Below are 26,548 nucleotides of genomic sequence, written 5' to 3' on the forward strand. Positions count from 1 at the left end.
TTTACAAATATATAAATCACACACACACACACACACAGAGAACAGAAAAGACGGTGTGTGTGTGTGTGTTGCTTGATGCCAACTGTGTGTTCTCTGTGTACCTTCACTGCTGGTGCGTCACTGCTCGGAGCAGGTGGCGTCTCATCCGTGCCGCTGTCGCTGCTCTCGCTGTCTGATTCAGACTCCGAGCTGCTCTCCGAGTCGCTGGAGCTCCCAGACTCCGCCCCACATGCGGGCGCCAACACGGCGGCGCCACCATCTTCACACACACTTCTGACAAGATCAGATAAACAGATCAGATTTCTTGCCTTCTATCAATCAGTTCATGGGACTTGAACAGCAAAACACCACAAATGTAACATCATTTTGACAACATGCTCATTGTCTCGTGTATTTACGGGAGACGGGATACTCCAATATTTACGGTAGATTAATGACACACAGTGTACACTCGGAGACGTACAGGAAGGTTAATGAGACTCACACTGGTGCTGGTGAACGGGGGACAGCGGAGCTTTCAGTGGTGACTCACTGTGCTCTGAGAGAGAGAGAGAGAGAGAGAGGAGAGAGAGAGAGAGAGAGAGAGAGAGAGAGAGAGAAACACGTGAAGAGAAAATTGTGAAATCTCTGATTTTTGTTTCTCCGCTTCATGACTGTGGAACTCAACACCACACGGTATTACACACTCCAGCTCAAGATTGTTTTAATAGAAAGCACTTCCTCAGTTTTATAAACTACATTTCATTACTGTATACTTTTTTAAATAGTTTATTATTTTTATTCTATAATGATGGGCTTCTCTCCTTAGGTTTATTTTTGTGCATTTTTTTTTTTTTACTTTGTTTTATTTTAATTGCCCACACACACACACACACACTCACTCGTGCACACACTCACTCACACATTCTCACTTGCACGCGTGCACACACTCTCTCATACACATTCACTCTCACGCGTGCGCGTACACACACTCACGCACATTCACTCTCACTTGCATGTGCTCTCTCTCACTCGCACGCGCACACACACACACACTTGCATGCATGCGCACAATCACTTGCACACACTCTCACTCACTTGCATGCACCCTCTCTCTCTCGCACACACATTTGCATGCATGCGCACACTCACGCTCACACACATTCACTCTCACTTGCACGAGTGCGCGCGCACACTCACACATTCACTCTCACTTGCATGTGCTCTCTCTCACTCGCGTGCGCACGCCACACACTTGCACACACACTCACTTGCATGCACTCTCTCTCTCTCTCTCTCTCTCTCTCTCTCTCTCACACTCGCACACATATTTGCATGCATGCGCACACTCACTCTCACATGCATGCACTCTCACATACACATTTGCATGCATGCACACACTCACTTGCATGCACTCTCTCTCACACTCGTGCGCACACACTTGCATGCACACACTCACTTGCCGCGCAGGCACACACACACACTCACTTGCATGCACCCTCTCTCTCTCTCACACTCGCACACACATTTGCATGCATGCGCATACTCACTCTCTCACACACATTCACTCTCACTTGCACGAGTGCGCGCGCACACTCACTTGCATGCACTCTCACATACACATTTGCATGCATGCGCACACTCTCTCTCACTTGCATGCACTCTCACACTCGTGCGCACACACTTGCATGCACACACTCACTTGCACGCACATACACTCTCTCTCTCTCTCTCTCTCTCAATTGCACACACTCACTTGCGCGCACACACACACACACACTCTCTCTCTCTCAATTGCACACACTCTCATGCACACACACTCATTCTCTCTCTCTCACACACACACTCTCTCTCCCCCCCAAATCACACACACTCAGTGTCTCTCTCTCATGCACGCGCACACACTCACTGTCTCTCTCCATGCACACGCACACACACACAGTCTCTCTCTCATGCGCACACACACACGCACACACACACACACACTGTCTCTCATGCGCACACACACACACACACACATACACTCACACTCTCTCGTGCGTGCGCGCACACACACTTGCACACACAGACATACTCTCACACTCACTTTGAGGCTGCTGGTATCCCCGATGAATGCTGGACTCCTGCAGAAACAAGGACAAGTTATTTGCCATTACGGCTGATCCTTCACAAGACATTGGCACAGACTTCTCATTCGAGAACACACACACACACCATTACACGCCTACATCCAAATGCTTCACGGCTGATACACTTCTTTTCCTGATAATCTGACAGCACATCTTAAACATGCTCACAGCTTACACAGTGTTTCTGTAGAAACACATTCAAAAACGTGCAGTCATTAAAACGACTCGTAAAGGTCTCGGATTCGACACTTTGTTGTTGTTGATTTGTTCTGTCAAAACAACTCGTCCTTTTTCCGTCTTTATTTTTGACTAATTTCTAGCAACAACACAAAGCTCAAAACTTTCTTCATTTACCGTCAGAGAACACGAGCGCACATGACTAATGTAATACAGAGAAAGGGGCAGGGCTTCCAGTTATTATCATTATATCTTTGTCAGAAGATTATGACAAATTTATTCAAATAGCTGTTAAAATTAACAAGCGAGTGCTGGTGAGGTAAAATGGGCGGGACGAGAGGACAACATGACCAAAAAGGTAGGTGGAGTTAACTTGAAATGTATGCAAATTAGATTTATTTTCTCCTCCCAGTTCTGCATCCGGTTTGAAAGGAGAGAGGAGGGGGGAAAAAAAAAACACCCTACGTTCAATGAAACCATAATTTTTTGAAAATGCGTAGAAACTTTAAAACTTCGTTTCATTTGTTTACATGTCGATGAGAAAAGTGTCAACCTGCGCACATTAAAGCGAGAAGGCCTGTCGATTTCAAAAAATAAAAAAACCACATAAAATCGGTGAAATTTAGTTCCGTCTGAAATGTGGTGATTGAGATATCTGTTTATTTCTGTAATATCTCACAAAATATCAGGCCATTCTGTGGCTGGGAAGTTATTTAATTTGAGGGGATTAAAGCAAATAATGTGCATGAAATCGCTCACTTCACGCAGTTAAGCAGACAGAGGAAGTCCGTGTGTGCATGCGCAGGTTTCCCTTTGAGCGTGCACTGACAGTTCCATCATTCTGTCGCTAAACGCACAGCTGATCACACCGAGGTGCTCGCTGAGCGCCGATATTTATTAGTTTGGTCCTGCGTTTCCTTTCCTTCGTATAGAACATAACGTCTTTTCTTCGTCTTCTCATTTTCTTTCTGTTACTGTAGTCACTCTTTCACGTTTCATTCGCATCACTCACGTCCTCCATTTTTCTCTCCTGTTTCAAATTTGTATCCCACAATGCCTTGCCGTGAACGGGGAAAGCCCACCATGTGATGCATGACGTAGTATCTTGAATTGGGTCATGGTGAAGCAGGAAAAAATAGCCGAAAATTTAGGGTCACATGGCCTGGAAATTCATTAATTGTTCTATTTGAAAAAAAATAAATAAAATTGGAAGTCTGTGATTCGAATTCAGTAGCTTTCAGTCACTAAACAAAAATAATTGGGTGTCAGGAAAATTCTTTTTATGACCTACACTAGAAAAATCTGAAAGGCGGTCTAGCTTTAATTGTTTGTGCTTTTGTGTCAGTGTGTGTGCGCGCGTGCGCGTGTTCGTAGGTGTTTGGCTTTGGGACAATTCCGCCTTAATGTTAAAACTAAAATGTTAATTTCAGTTTCCGACCATCCTTCCTGTACATGGTGCAATACTGGATGGGAGAGTGTGTGTGTGTGTGTGTGTGTGTGTGTGTGTCACCTTGTTAGGAAATGAGAACTTGGATGGCTCTGCTGTACTCGGGGTTTGAATGGCAGTTAGCAGAGGAGGCCATGAGTGGGTCATTTCCTGTGTGAGAGAGAGAGAGAGAGAGAGAGAGAGAGAGAGAGAGAGAGAGAGAGAGAGAGACACACACACATATATTAGAGCACAGATAGTGAAAGGCAAAACAAAGGCTACTGTATACCTCGCAGGACGTCTCTAGCAGTGACACAGTGACGGACTTTCTTACCGTTTGCAACCATTAACAGGAACGAGACCAGAGAAACGATTTCAGATGCGCGCCGCGCGCACACACACACACACACACACACACACTTCTATGAACAAACTTTCCACTCAACTTCAGAAAACTCTCCAATGACCCAGGATGAAGTGAAGTGGGACGAATGGAGGGATTAAGGGGGGGGGGGGGGGGGGGGGGGGGGGGGGGGGGGGATAAGGAGTGTGTGGTGCTGTACTCACTCTGAGAATCTCCTCCACACGCTGAACCTCATTTGTCTGCAAGAGAGAAACGTTAGAGTGAGAAACATGACCAGAGGAAAAGAGAGGAAGAGGGAGGAGGGGAGAGACAGAGCGTGCGTGTGTGTGTGTGTGTGTGTGTGTGTGTGTGTGTGTGTGGTGGAGATAGCCATCTATGAGAGTGTGTCATAGGCAACTGAACCACTGAGCTACATGACCATTTAGGCTTTACTTCAAAACACACACACACACACACCAAGAAACACAATTTAGTCACATTGACAGGCTGCTTATTGATTGATTGCATGGCTCAAAGCATCATGTTTAACATCATCGTCTCCTCGACACTTTCCTTCTTGAGCTGCAACATTCATTCTCTTCACTAAACCACTTCATTCCTGATTCATACACACATTCCATCGCAGAAACACCAGGCACAACCCCGGAATACATCTTGGATGGGACACCAGACATCAGAGGGCACACACACACACACACACACCCTCTACGGGAAACTTTCATTGCAGTAACATGTGACTTGTGTTTGCGCAAGTTGAATAGATGTGTGTGTGTGTGTGTGTGTGTGTGTGTGTGTGTGTGTGTGTGTGTGTGTGTGTGTGTGTACGCAAAGCCACATTACTTCCCTAGTCCCATTCTGTCGCCACACTTGTTTTGATAATTATGGTAATTAATCTAAGTGCTTGTAAACACCACTTTATGCTTTTTTTTTCCATCAGTTGTTATTTAGAACCGAGTGTTAAAATTCTGTTGCGTTATGAACTGGTTTTATTTCATTTGTTTATAAGCTCAATAGTTTAACAGCTTGCCAATATAATCGTTAGCTACAGCCCTACTTCACTTAAACACTGTGTGGGAATCAGGAAACACGCACACACACACAAAAAAAAAAAAACGCGGGAAGGTTATTACATTGCTAAGTATAATTCCACGAGGGCTTCGCAGCAGCAGTCTGAACGACTAAAACCCGAGGTTTTGCTGCTGGTGAAAAGCCTGAGGAATGTTGACCCTCCTTCCTAAAGGAGTTTACATCATCCTGGGATATTCCAGTCGCGGAGTTCTGCTGTGGAAACTATTTACAGAAACACACGCTTTCATGACATCATTTCAACCTTCCCTGACTCACGCCTACATTCATACGTTTCAGTTTTAAAACGCATCACTTTTGCTACGTTTACGCCTGGCGTCCATGCCGGAGTTTTCCGGACACAAAAACGAAGACTTTTCAAAACGCCGCATTGAAAACGTCACGTTTTAGTGTAAACGTGTGAAAACGGAGATTTTTGGAAACCATGACGCAGAAACCCACGTTCACTTCCTGATTGGGTCTCAGCAGTTATGACGCAGCCTTCCCTGATTCGTCACGCTCCTAACGCGCGGAATCAGCTGTTTACACCGGCATGCACACGCCCAGTGTACGTGAACAGTCATGTGATCTGCGCGTTAGTTTAAAACGGAGATTATTTCTGACCCAGAGCTAAAACGTATTAACGTGGGCGTAGCCTGATGAGCGCACGCTAAATTAGAAAAGGAAAACAAAATAAAAAATCTTTTTGGTTAGAGTATCTGTACTTGTTAAAATAATGCAGTGTTTTTACAATTGTTTGATTTTAAAAACAAGCAGTGTTTTGAAAAAGACGTGTCAGCTACTGATACAGAAACGTGTTTTAGCTTCCACTTGGAGTAGACAACACGTGAAGGGGTGGGGGGACGACCCACTCCATGTAGTGCTGTTGTAGGAAAATAATCAAGGCCAGAGTGGAGTGGTGAAGTGGAGATACAAGGCGGGTTTGTATTAACCTACATAGTGCGCAATTTGAAATTGTGAGCGAAAAAATAAACAAGTAATGGAAACATGAATTTTGGGAAAAATTCCAAAAATTTTAATGGAAAAAAAACCCCAAAGAAGTAGTTTATACGCTTGTACGAAGGTTTTTTTTTTTTTTGACAAAGTAATATTTTGCAAAATCGAAACAGGAAAAACATTTTTCACATCCAATGTTGGTGGATCCAATCAAAACCCGGGTCCCGGAGATAGAGGTCTGCGCGGGTCGGATTTTTCAGTCCCGCTCCTGCCCGCATTGTGGCAGTCCCACTCCCACCCGCGCCCACAAAGAATTATGATTTTCAGTCCCGCTCCCGCCTGCCATATTTTGTCCCGCTCCCGCCCGCAAATCCCGCATGATGCAGACGTTCGCGTTATTTCTCAGGAAAGTTCTTGTCTTGACACAGCGTGATGGTGCCCCGCCCCCTACTTTGAGTGGATTTGAGCATAAATATCTACAGCTCACGTTCACGTTTGTTATTATTTACCTTGTTTCTGAATTCAGCATGTAGTGTCTCTAATAATAATAATTAGTGCTGTCAAGCAATTATTTAATTGTCAAGCAAATTGTCAAGCAAATATTTAATCGCGAATTGCACATTTTTGTCACATGAGAAACCATTGTAATTCTCTGATCAGCATAAAAAAGTGAATGGGCTTGCTTTATACCAATGTGCGTTTTTTTTTTTTTTATTGCAAAGCAGAGCTAGCAAGAGAACCATGAAGTGATTTACTGCTTGAGTTAGTCTACAACTCTAATCAGAGAGACAGGTTACACAGTGACGGTAGGCTTGACTCAATGCTATCCCAGAAATCCTTCCTGTAATATGCAAATTTGGCCGCCTCTGATTGGACAGCCAAATTTGCATATTACAGGAAGGATTTCTGGGATAGCATTGAGTCAAGCCTACCGTCACTGTGTAACCTGTTTAAAACATGTTTTTAGTTAGCGGGACTGCAGCTTATCACCGCTCCCGCCCGCATATGTGCACTTCCGGTCCCGCCCGCGCCTGCATATGTGCACTTCCGGTCCCGCCCGCAATGAGCTTTCAAAATTTGTCCCGCGCCGCACTGCTTTGTGGCGGGTCCCGCGGAACTCCCGCAGGAGTGCAGGGCTCTACCCGGAGATCTGAAAGACTTTCTCAAGCGGAGAAACCCAGCTTTAAAATTGCAGAACAACACTCAGTGGAAAAATATTTGCACAACTGCTAAATAAATAAATAGAAAGCTATCGTTACCACCCTGAAGTGAGCTATTCTTACACTACAGCATTTTCCCAACGAGTACAATTTTTATGTCCAACTAAGACACGTCATACTTTTTATCCATTTACACACTACCGTTCAAAAGTTTGGGGTCACTTTGAAATGTCCTTATTTTTGAAAGAAAAGCACTGTTCTTTTCAATGAAGATCACTTTAAACTAATCAGAAATCCACTCTATACATTGCTAATGTGGTAAATGACTATTCTAGCTGCAAATGTCTGGTTTTTGGTGCAATATCTCCATAGGTGTATAGAGGCCCATTTCCAGCAACTCTCACTCCAGTGTTCTAATGGTACAATGTGTTTGCTCATTGCCTCAGAAGGCTAATGGATGATTAGAAAACCCTTGTACAATCATGTTAGCACAGCTGAAAACAGTTGAGCTCTTTAGAGAAGCTATAAAACTGACCTTCCTTTGAGCAGATTGAGTTTCTGGAGCATCACATTTGTGGGGTCGATTAAATGCTCAAAATGGCCAGAAAAATGTCTCGACTATATTTTCTATTCATTTTACAACTTATGGTGGGAAATAAAAGTGTGACTTTTCATGGAAAACACAAAATATTGTCTGGGTGACCCCAAACTTTTGAACGGTAGTGTAGCTACGTTACTGAATGTCCCTGAAAACAAGTTACTTCCTGTTTTCACTTATAGGAGCTACGATCATCGTTTCAAGCTATTAGAACCAAAAACAACAAACTCCGATTGGCATTTTAGCCACACCCCCACATTCTCAGCCTTGAACACTTTCCCGTACGGACAAAAACTTACAGCTTTTCCTTTGATTGTTACCGACACAAGAGACTCCTTCCAAAAAAACGTGACATGAGCATCTCCTTAAAACTCATCACCATAACAAAAAACACTGTTCTTATTTTTTTACTGCTAAAGAACAATTTTAATCTGTTTTTTGTCACGTGTCCAGCATACAAGTCACCACCGTCAGAGCTGCAGCTCCAGAAAATCAAATCGACACCTTCCGACCAATCAGATTCAACCTTTTGGCGCCATAAAAACCATTAATATCTAAACGCCACAATTGTAATCATGCAGGAATTCTGATGTGTCACTTTGCAGTAGAGACGGAGTCACCTGTTAGAGGGTCAGAAAAAGGGGGACATCGAACCTAATACATATAAATATACTTACTGTAATGATTTAATCGGGTTAGCAAGTTTAAGTGTCAGCGTTTGTGTGTCTATAAGTATTTTTAACCATCATCTGAAACAATTACAGGAGACAGACTTTAAACGTAACAGATGGTTAATTAATTATCGCAGCAGTTTTAAAATCACACACACACGGGTGTTTTATTTGGCTCGTAAACCAGCTGGAATGATTGTTGCCCTCTTACTGCGTACTCATTGGACACGCAGGAACAAACCCAGCCCTCATAATTAACCTTAACCAGAACCTTAACTTCAGTAACTAAAACTAAATCTTTCGGCTAGTTTAGCTTTTAAAAATCAATCAAAAGTTGCATTTCTGGACCTCACTCATTTTTACATATTTCTGAGGACCTTTTAGTGACACAATAATTAGCTAACTAATGCTGCACTGAACCCTGACCCACCCCAGTAACTAGATGGAAATCTTTGAAATAAAAGCTGTAAAAAACAAAACGCACACAAAATACTAATTTTTGTAAGGACACGGTGGCTGGGGATTGTGAGGACATTTGACATCCTCCTATCAGTATGAGGACTTGGGGTCGTTTTGGACCTCAGAAAGTGCAGCAGAACTCAGAAAGACAGATCAGTAGAGTGGATTTCTCAAGGACCGGGACAGCAAAAAGGTTTCATCCCCAACCACTAGGCGTGTTTCCACGGACCTGCTTAATGCGCAATTTGGAACTGCGGACTAAATATAAACAAAGTAATTAAAACACGTGATTTAAAAAAAAAAAAAAAAAACACCCGTCATATCACAAAAAAGTTAATACACTTCCATGAGGTGGTTTTCAGACAATTCGACAAAACAATATTTTGCAAACTTTAAATGCAAATGTATTTTTTTGCATTGAAGTCACACAATATGAAGAGGAACAAAACCAATGAAAATCACAACGCTCATCAGATCCTGGAGATCCATGGCTACGGGGGGGCTTTAACCACAAAACATCACTACATGGAAACACAGAGCAGTTGCAAATGCGTTTTGTCAAACTTTAAATTAAAAAAAATAAAAAAATCTGCTACCAAGAAACACATTTTGTGAGAATTTTCTATTGACATAAAAATTACTGGAGCTAATTAAAAAAAAAAAAAAAAGTAGTTACACCTAACCTCGGTAACCAGAAGGAAACCTTTGGACTCTTAGTTGTTTTGTTTTAAATACAAGCTGCAAAAACACCTTATTGTTTGTGAGCACCGAGTGATTGTGAGGACATTTGACACATCTGTGAGGAATTTTTGGTCCTTATAAAAAGGGCTAAACACACACACGCACTTCAGAAATCAGAAAGTACTCACAATACAAAGTCTCATCTCATTATCCGTAGCCGCTTTATCCTGTTCTACAGGGTCGCAGGCGAGCTAGAGCCTATCCCAGCTGACTACGGGTGAAAGGCGGGGTACACCCTGGACAAGTCGCCAGGTCATCACAGGGCTGACACATAGACACAGACAACCATTCACACTCACATTCACACCTACGCTCAATTTAGAGTCACCAGTTAACCTAACCTGCATGTCTTTGGACTGTGGGGGAAACCGGAGCACCCGGAGGAAACCCACGCGGACACGGGGAGAACATGCAAACTCCACACAGAAAGGCCCTCGCCGGCCCCGGGGCTCGAACCCGGACCTTCTTGCTGTGAGGCGACAGTGCTAACCACTACACCACCGTGCCGCCCGATACAAAAATCAATCAACCAAAACAAACACAACGCCACGTTTTTCGAAGACTTTCTATTGATATAATGACAAGAGTAACAAATTCTACACCCAACCCCAACAATAACCTCAGTAACAAGAACTATTCTGGCTCTTTTAGTGTATTTTTAAAAAAATAAAAGCCATATATATTTTGTAGAAACAGAATTTACTTTGTGAGGAGTGGGGCGGCATGGTGATGTAGTGGTTAGTGCTGTCGCCTCACAGCAAGAAGGTCCGGGTTCGAGCCCCGTGGCCGGCGAGGGCCTTTCTGTGCGGAGTTTGCATGTTCTCCCCGTGTCCGCGTGGGTTTCCTCCGGGTGCTCCGGTTTCCCCCACAGTCCAAAGACATGCAGGTTAGGTTAACTGGTGACTCTAAATTGAGCGTAGGTGTGAATGTGAGTGGGAATGGTTATCTATGTGTCAGCCCTGTGATGACCTGGCGACTTGTCCAGGGTGTACCTCGCCTTTCGCCCGTAGTCAGCTGGGATAGGCTCCCGCTCGCCTGCGACAGGATAAAGCGGCTACAGATAATGAGATGAGACTTAAGCAAAAAAAAAAACAAAAAAAACACCCTCTCGCAGTACTGTGTGTGAGCTGTTTATTAGAGATCATTAAAAACAGAAATGCAATATGTGTTTGTGATTTCTGTGTGCAAACAAATTCACATTTCAATAAACCGTTTTAGTCCATATCTAAAATTTAAATGAAGGTGTGGTAATTTTCCTTTATTTGCATTGGTTGGCAATCACAACCTTTTCTACCCCCAGGAGCTGCGCTCTGATTGGCTGATAGCAACCACAGAGAAGCCACAGGTTTAAAAAAAAAAAAAAAAAAAAACCCACACCACACCACACTACACCTTTGGATAAAGAGAACATCATTATGAAGCCATGAAGGAAAATTCAACACTTTAATACAGCGATGCCTCAAAAACATGACGGATAAAATATCATACCAATCAATATAATCAATATTTTACGGCATTCAAATAAATACCACTAGGTGAAAGTTTCATTTTTGTTTTGTTTTTTCTTTTTACATTACAGAACATGATTTGATTTTAGGTTTTATTACTTTAATCACAAATATATCCGTTATAATACATCATAGCTAATACATGAAAAGTATGAAAAGTCAGGAACCGATGAGAGTCCAACCAAATCATGAAGCACTTTCACATCTCTCCCCTTTCACCCAAAGTTAGTCATTTTTCAATAAATAACTGATTTTATAGCATCAATCTGATTTTTGTCTGCTTTTTCAACCATACAACATCCTTACGTACAAACGATGAACATGTACCACCTCAGGGAACCCGAGCGCAAGTACAAGACAATATACAGCCCTGTGCAAAAGTCTTAGGCGCAGGAAAGACCAAAAAAACAGTAATCAGTGAGTCATAATAAATTAAACAAAGTCAATATTTGGTGTGAGACGACCCTTTGCTTTAAAAAAAAAAATTATAATATTAATAAATAATATATCCGTCTCAGGTCCAGTGAGTGCAGTTTGATGTGGAAATGAGCTGTAGGTTTTACTGAGCACCTTACAGAACCAGCCACGGTTCTTCTGGACTCTTTGACTGTCACACTCACTTCTTCATTTTACACCAAAACCCAGCAGCCTTCATTATGTTTTCTTTTTTAATCTGAAAAGTGCTCTCTTATGGAATATACTGCTCAGATACAAACAAACTTTTTTTTTTCCTATCACATTTAATTTTGTGCTGGAAAACAACAAATGAACATTTGGAACTCTAAAATGTTTTTGTAATATTTTGACTTGATAATGTAGAAATCGTAAAATAGAAATCTATAACAAAAGTCTGTATGGGAGAAAAGAAAAAAAAAACAAACAAACACCACACACACACACACACACACGTGCTCCGAGAGCACAATATCTCCCGCTGGCAACTCGGCCATAACTCTAGTAAAATGCGACCAAATTACAACATGCGTATTACAGTCATATAACAAAGAATCCTATCAAGTTTCATGAAATTCCTCCAAAAATTGTGAGAGGAGTTGATTTCAGAAAGCAAGCACACCTTGACGAAACTGCCAAAGTACACGTTTGTTAATAATCAATCAAAGGCAGAACTCTGGTAACATTTGCCCAAATTAAATGAAACTTCAATATGCGTTTAACGGTCTTATAACAAAGCGTTTCGCCAAGGTTGGTGAAATTCATCCAAAAATTGTGGGAGGAGTCGATGTCAGAAGGAAAGCACACCTTCATGAAATTGTCACAAGTATAATTTTGTTAATCAAGGGCTGTAACTCTGTAGCCTGGCAAGCCAGACTAAATGTGAATATTTAGTCTGGCCTCGATCCGTAGACATTTCCGAAGGGTGTGGGAGGAACAAACCGCTGTCTTTCAAACTGTCTCTGTGCGTATAGGCCAACGCTCTGACCAATCAGCGCAACACTGACTGTGACATAGTCAGAGCGACAGAAAGCAGTGGGGGAGGCCTTGAAATAAATAATTTTTCAAAATGCGTATTAATTAATAAACAGGTTCTAGATATTAAGAAGTTTGGAGATAATGACCACAAGTTTGGAGTCTGTACCACATACACTTATTTTCTTCCAAGTGTTTCTCAAGTGTTTGCTTAAACTGTTTTTGAGAGTTTTTATTTAGTGGTGTTTGGTGAAATAATTTCCCTTAAATTTAAAATAACGGGAAAATAAGAAACAATCAAAAAGTAATGTTTCAAAGCTGTTTATTAATTCTTCGTACTGCACAAACTAGCCCCATCCTTTTGGCTACGAGCGGAGCCAGCTGGTAGATCAGACTTTTGCCATAGCCGGTCGGCAAAACAGCGAAAACGTCCTTCTTGAAAAGGAATGAGCGGAGAGCCTCTTCCTGCTCATGTTTCAACCAAAACTCCAAGTCTAATTCTTCTAAAACTGATTCCAAAGCGGAGTCAAACGCGCGCTGTTCACTAGCCGTAGCCATCTTTCCTGCTGCGCTTTCTCCAGCGTCGCGCAGCCTTGTCGTCACTCCTGCAAAAGCCCGCCCAAAGAATCCAAACAAAAACCTTGCGTTGTGATTGGCGGGCACGATTTGATGCCCGTGGTGTTTTGTTGATATGGTGCGAGGCTAGACCCACTCGTAGGCAAAAAATATTTTTGGCTGCTAGGCGGGTGGGTCTAGTTTACTAGGCTAGTAACTCTGGGAAAATGTGACAGAATTGAACAAAACTACAACATGTGTATTACCGACATATAACAAAGAATCCTGCCAAGTTTTCTGAAATTCCTCCAAAAATTGTGAGAGGAGTTGATTTCAGAAAGTGAGCAGCCTTCCTGGGACAGACGGATGGACGGACATCACCATGACATAATCCCCCTTCAGGCCTTTCAGACAGCGAGGGACCAAAAACAAACAAACACAATAGGGGGGCTAAGACTTTTGCACAGTACTGGATCTCAAACATTGACAACCAGGCAAAAAAAAAATTAGTATCTTTATTTACATAAAATAGATGTTTGTTTTTAAATCCAGTGCTTATTTTTAATTTGCTTTAAAAAAAAATTTTTTTAATAATAACGTGGGATTATTTACTAAGACATTTTACAGAAAATATTCACGACAGTTTCATATAAAGCTAGTTAAAACAGTTTTATTCGTCCACGAGCTTGTTGGACAGTTGTAACCAGACAGTTTGATATTAAGTTTGAAATATAAAGATCGCAGCTCGAACCCTTGGAGCTCACAGGCTGCGTTCGGTTGAGGACGATGTTTTCCAGGAGGTTTTTATCCTACTGGGTTTTTTTTTCCCCCCAAACACGAGCAATCAATCTTTACCTTGTGAATTTTTTTACCTGAACGATTTCTTACTCTGCACGCTCATGTAAACATAATTATTCTATCCACATCCACTGGATATGAGCAATCATGCGCTCTGATTGGCTACTCTGCTACTAGGATATCAGCTCCTATACCGTGAGTAGACGAAAAACAAAATGGCGGAGCGTGTCGCTGAATCAACCGAGGATGAAATATAAACTCTACTCGAAAACAAAACATGGAATGAAAAGTATTTGATGGTAAGAACATCTTTTTTAATTTTCAAGAATTATTATTATCGCATTTTTCACAAATTGCTCCTGCCATTTTGCCGGTTTGTTTACATTCTTCATCTTTAAGCATTAAAATGTGTTGAATTTTTTTTTTTTTAGACTGGTTCGAAAGCTCAAAGAAGTTTGAAAAAAGTTACAGAGTTGAAATGTCCAAGGAAGAATTAAATAAAACATCTAAAGCTGTTCTATACCTCGGCACGACAAGATGGCACTTTCTACCAAAAAATAAATTAATAAATTAAACAAAACACTAAAAATGCTCCGTTTCTCAAAATCCAGTGAATGTGGACAGAATAAAACAGTTACTCCACTCAATCTCATCGTACACGGATTATAGACAACTCTGTGCTACGTGCCTCGTCGGCTATCAGCTCATGTACGACTCGATTATGTGGAATAACTTAAATTTTGTTGAGCTCGACAGCAATTATGAGCATCTTTCTTTCGTCATAGATAATCTAAACCTACCGTGGATCAATATCAATATCAAATGCGATAATATTCGTTCGTAACTCTACAGTAGTGGTGTAAAGTGAAAGTGCTGGTTCACTGCTGTCCCCCAGGCACCCAGCGAAGTCACACCATAATAAATGTGCTGGTGTTGTTTCTGGCGCATGGCATGCGGCGTCAAAGAAAGGAATAAATGTGTATCGTAACTGCGATGCGAATCTCATTATTGGTCTCGCTATACGGTATGTCACAAGACAAAGCATGGAGTGTCTTATTGAGGTGAAAAACACAACACGACAATTCGATTCGATGGTTCATTCATGGTACTCTATTATTATCATCATCATTATTATTCAGGTCGACTTTGTGCCCTTGGAGATATTTTGCTCATAAAATTATCACATATTATACACATGATATGTAGCTTAACCCTCATTGGTTCCTGATACGTTGGACTCCCTGTCGTATCAGTGAAGGATCACGCATTCAGTTCTTCTATCATATTATCGCCTGCTACTTGTTCTGAACTGTAGGTGGCGCTGTTAACGATGTAATTTCATTTAAAAAGGTGCAAGACGAGCTGCAAACACACGAGCATGCAGCAGAGCAGCAGGTTACCAGACGCTTCCTGTGAAAGTGACCTACTTTCCGTTGCAAGTGCAAGACTGCGGTTCCTTCGACGGAGACAAAATACAAGGCCCGTGTCAACACACTCGTACACCACGTTCACAGGGAAGCTTTCGGATTGACGCTGAAGTTCAACACTGATGATCAGACCTCAAATAATTCTCTTTAGCGCTGTTGAATCCTCAAATTAGACAGCGTTGATTGATTACGTTGTCATGCGTAAACAGCACTGATGTGGTTGATATGGTGAAGTTATCTGTGAGGTGTGTAAATCGTTTATATAGACAGAGACGCTTGTTTAGCATATCATCTAAACCTAAATCTATGACCCTTCCCACCCGCTCCACTGTGAATTCGAGCTTCTGCCCTCTGGGAGGCATTTTAGAGTGCCCAACGCTAATAAGAACATCTTTAAAAACTCCTTCGTCCCGAAAGGAATAAGGGCGATAAATAATACAGGGATTCTTACTTAATTCACCCCAGTCCTTTTTATTGGTCTGATTACTTATTTATTATTATATTTATGATATTTATTACTTTTCAGCTATTTTATTCTTTCAAACACTCTTTTGAGTGCTAATGTATTTTTATAATAACTTAGTTTTCTCTTCTTCTGTTTTTACAAAATGCAGTGCTTGAATGCTAGATTTGTGTATTGTGATTTTAATGTTTAACTGTTTAAATGTCTGTGATGAAACTGAAGACAAATTTCCACATTGTGGACAATAAAGTATTCGTATCTACGGAGTCTCCAGGGTCAGGAGTTTTTCAGTGTCTTCATGATAAGTGTTCACACTTTGGTTTCTCAGTAACATGCTAAAAAAAAATTAAAAGTAAAACCCAGAGGATGGTTATTAACAGTGAACGGATGTTTACAGCTGCTGTAAATTTCATGGACGTTCAACAGCGTAAGTGTAAAAACCATGACGTGTCATTTGTTAAATTTAAAATTAGAACCGTTGTGATATCAGGGGAATAAAACACCACTTCAGGACATGCTTTCATAAGATCACGGCACGTCACTGGTGATTATTTTCCAAGAAAATGCGTGACGTTTCATTCCGAACTTAAAACAATTTAACAGATGTAACACAGTGATATCTATTTATCCATCTATCAATCAATCAATCACGCCGTATATTATTCATCTAAAATGTACTAAAAGATCCGTAAAGCAAGACGAGATAAAAGGGTCAGCCACTAGAGACGCGCACGAGTGTCAACTTCTTGTTTTGTAACGTGAACGCAGGATAAGTGAGTGTTTATCTATCCATCCGTCACTGTTGGGAGTGGGGGAGCGCTCGGATACGACCCGACTTCACCGCACGTCCCTGACACACACGGAGGTGAAGCGGTTACAGCCCGAGGTTGGGAGAGTTCAGCAGCACCTGGAGTCACGAGGAGAATTTATTCACACGTCTGTTGTAATCAGGAGCTGTCAAGTTTGGCAAGTATCTCTCTCTCTCTCACACAGTAACTCCAAACCCAAACAAATCCATCACAGGATACTCGGCTCAGCAGAGCTTACAAAACCATGTAGCGACGTGTGACATGACGATAACCGCAAACGTTACTTTAATAAATGTCAGTAAAATAATGGTTTATTTATTTATATATAAAAAAAAGTTACATATTCAAATATTCCGATTGCATTTTCAGAGGAGTTTCTAAAAATACTTCTCCAAAAACATCAAGACACCTGATGAAAAGGACAGAAAGGGCAGAAAGAGAGGAGAGTGGAAGGACGAGGAGCAGCATGGATGAGGAAGAGGAGAGAGGGCAGAATGAAAAAAGTGGAAGAGAAGACAGGATGAGAAGAGAGGAGGAGGAGAGGGCAGAAAGAGAAGAGGAAAAGGAGGAGGAGAGGGTAGAAAGAAGAAAAGAGAGGAGGAGAGAGGGCAGAAAGAGAAGAGGAAAAGGAGGAGGAGAGAGGGCAGAAAGAAAAGAGAGGAGGAGGGGAGAGGGCAGAAAGAGAAGAGGAAAAGGACGAGGAGAGGGTAGAAAGAAGAGGAGAGAGGAGAGAGGGCAGAAAGAGAAGAGGAAAAGGAGGAGGAGGAGAGGGTAGAAAGAAGAGAAGAGAGGAGAGAGGACAGAAAGAGAAGAGGAAAAGGAGGAGGAGAGGGTAGAAAGAAGAGAAGAGAGGAGAGAGGGCAGAAAGAGAAGAGGAAAAGGAGGAGGAGAGAGGGCAGAAAGAAAAGAGAGGAGGAGGGGAGAGGGCAGAAAGAGAAGAGGAAAAGGACGAGGAGAGGGTAGAAAGAAGAGGAGAGAGGAGAGAGGGCAGAAAGAGAAGAGGAAAAGGAGGAGGAGGAGAGGGTAGAAAGAAGAGAAGAGAGGAGAGAGGACAGAAAGAGAAGAGGAAAAGGAGGAGGAGAGGGTAGAAAGAAGAGAAGAGAGGAGAGAGGGCAGAAAGAGAAGAGGAAAAGGAGGAGGAGAGAGGGCAGAAAGAAAAGAGAGGAGGAGGGGAGAGGGCAGAAAGAGAAGAGGAAAAGGACGAGGAGAGGGTAGAAAGAAGAGGAGAGAGGGCAGAAAGAGAAGAGGAAAAGGAGGAGGAGAGGGTAGAAAGAAGAGAAGAGAGGAGGAAAGAGGGCAGAAAGAGAAGAGGAAAAAGAGGAGGAGAGGGTAGAAAGAAGAGAAGAGAGGAGGAAAGAGGGCAGAAAGAGAAGAGGAAAAAGAGGAGGAGAGGGTAGAAAGAAGAGAAGAGAGGAGGAAAGAGGGCAGAAAGAGAAGAGGAAAAGGAGGAGGAGAGAGGGCAGAAAGAAAAGAGGAAAAGGACGAGGAGAGGGTAGAAAGAAGAAGAGAGGAGGAAAGAGGGCAGAAAGAGAAGAGGAAAAAGAGGAGGAGAGGGTAGAAAGAAGAGAAGAGAGGAGGAAAGAGGGCAGAAAGAGAAGAGGGTAGAAAGAAGAGAGGAGGAAAGAGGGCAGAAAGAGAAGAGGAAAAAGAGGAGGAGAGGGTAGAAAGAAGAGAAGAGAGGAGGAAAGAGGGCAGAAAGAGAAGAGGAAAAGGAGGAGGAGAGAGGGCAGAAAGAAAAGAGAGGAGGAGGGGAGAGGGCAGAAAGAGAAGAGGAAAAGGATGAGGAGAGGGTAGAAAGAGAAGAGAGGAGGAGAGAGGGGAGAAGGAGAGGAGAATAGAAGAAGCAGAAAGAGGAGAATATAAACGAAACCCTTTAGTGTTTTTTTTACTCTTCTGTTTTTCAGTGGTGCTGTGTTCCTGAATCTGAATCTGAATCTGCTCTGTGTCTGTCGGATGGTTTGGGTTTTTTGTTTTGTTTAACTGTCGCCGTGTTGTTTGTGTCAGTGACATGTTTTACACTTAAACACTGCCTGTATTAGATTCTGAACATTTTCTAATTATGTTGATAAAACTACACACGGACTGTATTTACGCATGACCCAGACTGAAGCCGAGCCGTCTCCTGAAACCCCACAGCAGACAGACAGACAGACGTCTGCCGCTCAGCTCACTGCAGCGTCTGAAACGCGGCCGGTGACTCAGCCGCCGGCGTGTCGCGGCCCATCATCCCGAGCAGGTTCTCACTCTCTCACCACCTCTCTGGACACGAGCCAGGCTTTCTGCAGACACACCCTGCCTGTGTGCACCAACACTGCCTGCTGCTGTTGCTCAATCACACTCACGTAACCCGACACCCTACTTGCTTGCCTACCTTATACTTTTAAAAGTGATGTTTAACCTTTTTAAACCATCGTTAAAGTTCTCTGGCACCAAAAAGACTGCCGTCTGCCCACTGACGCCCTTCTCTAATGACCGAGAGAGAGAGAGAGAGAGAGAGAGAGAGAGAGAGATTCAGTTACAAGCGGCACAAAAAAGAAAGTTATAAAATCTCTAACGCATGTAGGGTTTCTAACCTACTCTCCAAATGTCATGCAGTTACAGGAAAATAATCAGCAGCAGGATGGTGTGATGAATCCGTCGCAACACGACGTCCAGGAAGGGTTTTATTCCTTTTATTTTCAACACAGCGATTTGTCAATGTTTACAATTTTTTAATTTTGTTTAAAATAACCAATACCAATTTTTATATATTTATAGTTATCAGTTTATATTTTAATATCTATTTTAATATATATCTATTTATAGTTTTTTTTAAACCAGTTTATCTATTTATAGCTACATTTAATGCTGTGGAAAGTCCATGAAACAAGTTACTTCCTGTTTTCGTTTACATCACAGCAGTCGTTTGTTCATCAGACTTTTTTTTTTAAAGCGTTAAAAACAGAAACGTGATTGTCATGTTACTGAGAAACCGTAAAGCATCACAAAGATGTCGGAAACTTTTCTCTGACACTGGAGACTCCTTCCATAAATGATTAAGAAACATTTCCTGACAGAAAACTTCACCATTTCAACAAAAATCACACACGAGTCACGAAGAATGAGAACGAGCGGTTACTATGGAAACAATCAAGACACATCACAGGTTTTTCCCTTAAATTAGGTCACCTGTATGTATTAAATACCATAATGAACACGTAATAAGGTGACTATGAATTAATTTGCAGGTTTATTGTATCGCGCTGTCACACGTCCTCCCTCAGCTCTTCCTCGGGTTGTGGTTTCTCCGAGGTGCTTGTGTGGACACGTCCCGCTTTCACAACAACCCAAAGCTTCTGCTCGCCGTTCAGGAACGACGCCTGGCTGCTGCCGTGTTTACATTTAACTTCATTTCCATGTTCCTTTCTCCTCGACAGATCAGATAAGGCATCCAGAGCTCAATAGGAGTGCATTTAAAAACGAGATAAGCGTGAAGCAGTAATGGTTGATTGAGAGGAATCTTAAAAAAAAAAAAAAAAAAAACCACACACACACAGGTCATGTTCCAGATGGAAAATTCATCTCTGATGTACCAGATGAGTTTATGTGGGATTTTGATGAGATTCAGGAATTGGTTCTGTTGCAGTAAAATTACATGCAGAACAAATCATCGCTCTTATTATTTTTATTATTATTTTCCCCCCTCGCCTCGTCCAGCACCAACTTTTAACGTCTTTACTCGGTTTTGACTTGCAGGAGATCACATGATGTTCCCATCTTACAGCTGAGAGAGAGAGAGAGAGAGAGAGAGAGAGAGAGACAGAGCGCTGAGTGATATCTGATATCCAAAATATAAATCATGACAATGAAAAGGGAAAAGGAAATAAAAAAAAAATAAGTGAAAATATGAGAAAGGAAAGGAAGACAAGAGAAGCTGAGGCTGGAAATGAGAAAATAAAAGTCAGAAAGGAAAATAGAAAATGAGAAAAGGAAAAACAGCAAAAGGAGGAGACATGGGGAAAAATGAGAAAAGGGAAAAAGAGAAATTAAAAAGGTGAGAGAGAGAGAGAAAAGGGTAAAAGAAAAGAAAATGAAAAAGAAAAGCAAAGACAAAAATACAAAAAATGAAAAAGCAAAGGAGGAAACGAGAGAAACAAGAAAAGGAAGAAAAAAGAACAGAAGCAAAAAAATTACAATATAGGGAAAAAAGACAGAAAAAAGAAAATTATAGAAAAGGAGAAAAATTTATAGAAGAAAACAAAAGAAAAGCAACAAAGGAAAGAAAGGAAATTAAAAAAAGATTTTCCATTAAATTGTGTGTGTCAGCACAGTAAGGGCTGTGTGTGTGTGTGTGTGTGTGTGTGTGTGTGTGTGTACTTGCTACATAGTGAGAACCAGAACATGTTTTAACCCACAGATTTAAGGCATTTTGTGAAGCGAGGACATTTTGTCTGTTCCTCACTTCTTCAAAGGGCAGGTCGAGGGTTACGGCTGAGTTTTAGGGTTCAGGTTAGATTGGGGTTTTGGTTAGGGTAAGGGGCGGGGTTAGGGTAAGGGGCGGGGTTAGGGGTTTAGTAGGTTGATGGTGGTTTAGGTAAGGGGAGAGGGAATGTATAGTATCAACAAGTCCCCACAAAGATAGGTGTGTGTGTGTGTGTGTGTGTGTGTGTGTGTGTGTGTGTGTGTGTGTGAGAGAGAGAGAGAGAGAGAGAGAGAGAGAGGGGTGTGTTCTGCGGTGGTTGTTGCGTTGCAGGCGGGTGGATGGGTGAGTGAGTGAGTCACCACGCTGACCTTGGTTAACACGAGCAGCTGTGAAACAGTCTATTCAGCGTTCTTCATGACTCGGCGGTTGCACGTGTGCCGCTTTTACAAACAGACACTCGGGTGCAGCCCCTGATGGGCATGTGGTCATGACCTCCGCTTGGGAAGAGAGGATTCAGACTTCTGCATTTTTGACAATCAAGACCTTTTTAATGGCATTTTAAAACTCTGCCATGACTGATTGATAGATAGGCTGTGTTACATTCAAAATCCAAAAGAAAAAAAGGCTCAGAGTTACTCAGGTATGTTACATCAAATAAAATAAAAAAATAGAAAAAAAGAAAGAAAAAATCATTCAAATCCAAAAAGAAAACAGTAAAATGAAACGAGGGAAAAAAGGAAAAAAGTGGAGTTGAAAAAGCAGAAAAGGATAAATGCCATATTAAAAAATATAATATTAAAATTATACTAAAAAAAATCTGGCAAGTTTAAAAAAAAAAAAACACAACCTTAATATAAAACCTAATGAATGATTGTTAGACACACAGACTTGTGGTCACAGTACATCATGCAACAGTGTACACACACACACACACACACACACACACACACCGGGAGTGAACATATTTAAAGACTAGAGGCCAGAATTCAAATCTGATTTCTGATCAGTTCAATGCCACACAAACAAATAAAACCTGAGAGCAGATCAAAATTCTCACAGAAAAAAATGAATAAATAAAATTGAACTAGCCGTGTTATTAGCAGGAGAGAAAGAAAGAGAATACTTCGTTTTTGATACCTGGATTGAAACCTTGAGTTTCTATAAAAACAAACAAATATCATGAAGAAAATATGCACATAAATATCACGTTCGCTTGGACGATGTGACAAGAAATATCATATCACGATTATCAGACATGACACACATCATGATATGGGTTTTTTAAAAATATTTAAAAATAATGTTTTTATTTGGAAAAAAAATAAAGACCATCACTGAAAGGCTTTTTTTTTTTTTTACAAGAAATTTACAAATTGGTAAAAATGTTGAAGATTAACAACAAAATTTTAACATTAAGTTTGCAAAGTTTTAAAAACTTAATAGGAAGTTGTAATGGTAACTATGATATGGCAGAAAAGTGTATTGTAAGAATTTATCACGATGTAGTCATTATATTATATCAGGGGTCTTCAATCCTATCCGCAAAGGGCCGGTGTAGCTGCAGGCTTTCATTACAGCCAAATTGGAGGCTCACTTGATTGTTGACTGGAGACGAGGGTGAAATGATTAAACAAGTGAAATCAGGTGTAGCTCCTGCTTGGTTGGAATGAAAGCCTGCAGCCACACTGGCCCTTTGTGGATAGGATTGAAGACCCCTGTATTATATCATATCGCCCTGCTATATTCACTTGTTTAAAAATAAATAAATAAAACATCGGCCTGGATTTGCATTTTTACCCCCCGATATTAGACACAGGTTTTTATTCTGATATGAAACCATGAACACTGGTTCGAGATTGAGGCATCGAGGCACAGATCCAACACCAAACTGCACTACGTTTCTGTTGGTGGTGTTCCGAGTCTTATCAAACAAACAAACAAAACAGCTCAGGTATGTTACATCAAATCAAAACACCCCACCCAGGGAAAAAAAAAAGAAAAGAAAGAGGACAAAAGAAAGAAAAGAGGAAAGGAAGTAGAAAAAGAAGGCAAAACAAAAAAAGATGAGTAAAAAAAAAAATCCAAAAAGAAAAGAACAGAAAAAAAAGGTTGAGAGAGCAACAAAGCAGAAAAGAAAAGAATAAATGCCATATAAAAAAATATAATAATAATAATAATAATAATAATAATAATATAAAAATTTAACTGTGCTGTTTTCATTTCGAGTTTTGAGAGAGAGAAAGAAAAAGCTATTGTTTTTGGTTCAAAATGGCAAAAACTGTATTCAGCCAAAGCAATTTGCAAGCAACTGCTTAGCAAAAACAAACAAACAAACTGCTAGACTATGTTACATTCAAATCGGAAGTGTAAAAAAAATAAATAAATTTTAAAAAAGCATGGTATTGATCGGGTATCTCATCTCATCTCATTATCTCTAGCCGCTTTATCCTTCTACAGGGTCGCAGGCAAGCTGGAGCCTATCCCAGCTGACTACGGGTGAAAGGCGGGGTACACCCTGGACAAGTCGCCAGGTCATCACAGGACTGACACATAGACACAGACAACCATTCACACTCACATTCACACCTACGCTCAATTTAGAGTCACCAGTTAACCTAACCTGCATGTCTTTGGACTGTGGGGGAAACCGGAGCACCCGGAGGAAACCCACGCGGACACGGGGAGAACATGCAAACTCCGCACAGAAAGACCCTCGCCGGCCCCGGGGCTCGAACCCGGACCTTCTTGCTGTGAGGCGACAGCGCTAACCACTACACCACCGTGCCGCCCTTGATCGGGTATGTTAAATCAAATTTTAAAAACATTTAATAAAAAAATAAATACATAAAACCCCACCCAGGGAAAAAAAAAAAAGAGGAGAAAAGAAAGAAAAGGGGAAAGGAAAAAAGTAGAAAAAGAAGGCAAAAAAGAAAAAGGTGAGTTTTAAAAAAAACCCATAGAAAACAAAAAGAAAAATCATTCAAATCCAAAAAGAGGGGGAAAAAGGTTCAGAGAAGAACAAAGCAGAAAAAAGGATAAATGCCATCTAAAAAAAAACCCAAAATATTCTAATAATATAAAAATTTAACTGCGCTACATTTTTATTCCAAGTCCTATTCACGTTTATTATAAATAAATAAATAAATAAATAAAGCTTGCTTTTTTACTTTTGGTCCAAATTGGCAAAAATTGTATTCAGCCAAAGCAATTCGTAGGCAACTGCTGAGCAAAACACAAAACAAACAAACAAACAAACAAACATTCTCCAGAGAGTGATCCAGCACAATCCCAACCAGTCCAAAAAAATATATTTTTTAAAAATTAAAAAAAAAAAAAAAAAATTTTACTTATTGCGATACAGATAACAGCCAATACGTCACTCGGTCTCCAGCGGTGGTTTCCTGGCATCAACATCAAACAACAAATCTACAATTTTTCCTCAAAGACAACGTGATGTCGATGGAATCTGAAGCGTCGAGAGACTAACTGTTACCAAGAATCATAGTGACATTCTGAAGATTCTCTCTGACAGTTCTGAACAGGAAGTTGGTACAAAATCACCAATTATGGATCTTCAGAGTAAACGGGACTCAAAGTGAGTGAATTTCTGAACACTCGGTTGGCTCCGCCCTTTCCGTGACCGTATCAAACATTAGTTTGACAAAGTGAGGTTTTCAAGTTCACTAGCAAACAGAATCGTACATCATACACCGTTTCCGCCAAAGCACACGATCCCTTCGGCAAGCGGACGAATAACTGGGCCATAATTCAATTACATTTGTTTAACAGACAAATCTACATCAACTAGAACCTCCAACTCTTCTTCAAAACATAACGACTGACTGGGATGTAAAATGGAACTCTGTGGAACATGATGTAAAAAGGTTCTGATTTAACAAAACGTCAAGCAAACGGATATGAAAAACATGCTTTAGACCTGCTGGGCCTTGGATACCGGACACACTTCACAGCGTTCTGGCGTTTTTAGAAGCCACAATAAAGCAGTGACAGCTTTCAAATGTAAATATTTCCGACAATAAAAAAAAAAAAAAAGAAACTCACCTCTACAGACTGCGATGGGATCTTTAGTGGAGGAAGGTTCGGCTTGCTGACATTCTTCAGATCAGACAAGTTCTCATAAGAATGCCCGTGGTAGTCATCAGGTGATGGTTTCAGATCCGGGGACTCGCTGTTGACCTGGTCGGGTCCATCCATGGGTCGGACCAACGCCATAGGCTTCTTAGAGTTGGCCAAGTTGGGCTTGGAAGAAAGTGGAAGCGGGAAGGTCTGGGAAGCCGGAATTGGAGCATCTCCACCCAGGTGGGACACTTCCGTTTGCTGGGCCTCTAAATGACCCGACGGCGCTGTCCTTCCAGAAGATGAGTTGCACGGAGGGGAAAGTGAGCGCTCATTGGCATGGCTGTCTTCATCCAAGTCCTGGTCCGATTCGCTGGACTCGGTGGAATGTAAAGGGGATAAAGGTTCTGCAGGTGGCGAAAGGTCTGGAAGAACAGGTGGTAAAGTGGTATAGTCTTTCATGTCAGGCCAGGAGTCCGTTTTTGTTTGATGGGTTTTGACGGGACCACCTTGGCTCTGGATTGGGATGGAGTTGTCCGGGATCGGGAACTTCTTTGAAGACTGAGACGCGCCATGACTCGAGTGTCCTTGTTTAGTGCTTCCGTAGGACGATGAACTCTGGAATGAGGGATCCGTTTTGTCCTTGTGCACGGGATGCCCTGACCGCCCATATGATGATGACGACGATGATGATGAAGGGGGTCGATCCCTGGGTGTCCCATCATACTGGTTATACTGGAAGTTGTTCCCATCCTCGTAATTCCCGAGCATCCTTTGGATGCGGCTGGACAATTCATCGCCTTTGTTTGTCTAGGGGGAAAAAGAAAGAAAATCCCACGCAGGGTAAATTGTACTTTGTATACAAGTCTCTAAACTAAGTAATTACATCCAACCGTAAACAAGAACCCGTGTCATTTTATAATCTTTACTCCACGTGTCGCGATCTGTTCCCTGATACAACCTTTTGACTAAAACCTCCATCACGGTTGTATCCACAATAGCATGACTCAGCGTTTCTGACATTCAGCTAATCTGACCTTTGAAGGCACCGCTGGCTTGTATAATGTCGAGACTCACAGATGAGGACATTAAATTCCCAGGTTTCGAATCCCCACAGGTTTATACGTCATGATCATCAAAGCTAACATCCTGTAGTTTCAAAAACCAAATCTCAGCAGAACATCCTTATCTACCATCTTGAAACTAGGTTTCTCGTGAAACTGTGCCAGACGAAGCGATAGGCCCGGATGTCTGCTGAAGACTGCAATCACAGCACACAGGAGCAATAAAACCCATCGGTGTGGAAGCAGTGCAGAAATACAGCCCTGCTCCTTTACAGAGCACCGAGAAAGGCT

At 41.6% G+C, this 26,548-nt stretch overlaps 1 protein-coding gene across 1 annotated transcript in view; it reads right to left on the bottom strand.

Moving 5' to 3' along the window:
* Positions 1-26,548, bottom strand: part of aff1 (AF4/FMR2 family, member 1) — an 84,075-nt gene that overhangs the window by 19,507 nt on the left and 38,020 nt on the right. The window contains 6 exon segments of the mRNA XM_060935370.1: positions 102-273; positions 487-538; positions 2,066-2,102; positions 3,796-3,882; positions 4,279-4,314; positions 25,179-26,003. Coding sequence (XP_060791353.1) covers positions 102-273; positions 487-538; positions 2,066-2,102; positions 3,796-3,882; positions 4,279-4,314; positions 25,179-26,003 — 1,209 coding nt within the window.

The sequence above is a fragment of the Neoarius graeffei genome, chromosome 12 (assembly GCF_027579695.1).
Source record: "Neoarius graeffei isolate fNeoGra1 chromosome 12, fNeoGra1.pri, whole genome shotgun sequence".
In the NCBI taxonomy this organism is placed as follows: Eukaryota; Metazoa; Chordata; class Actinopteri; order Siluriformes; family Ariidae; genus Neoarius; species Neoarius graeffei.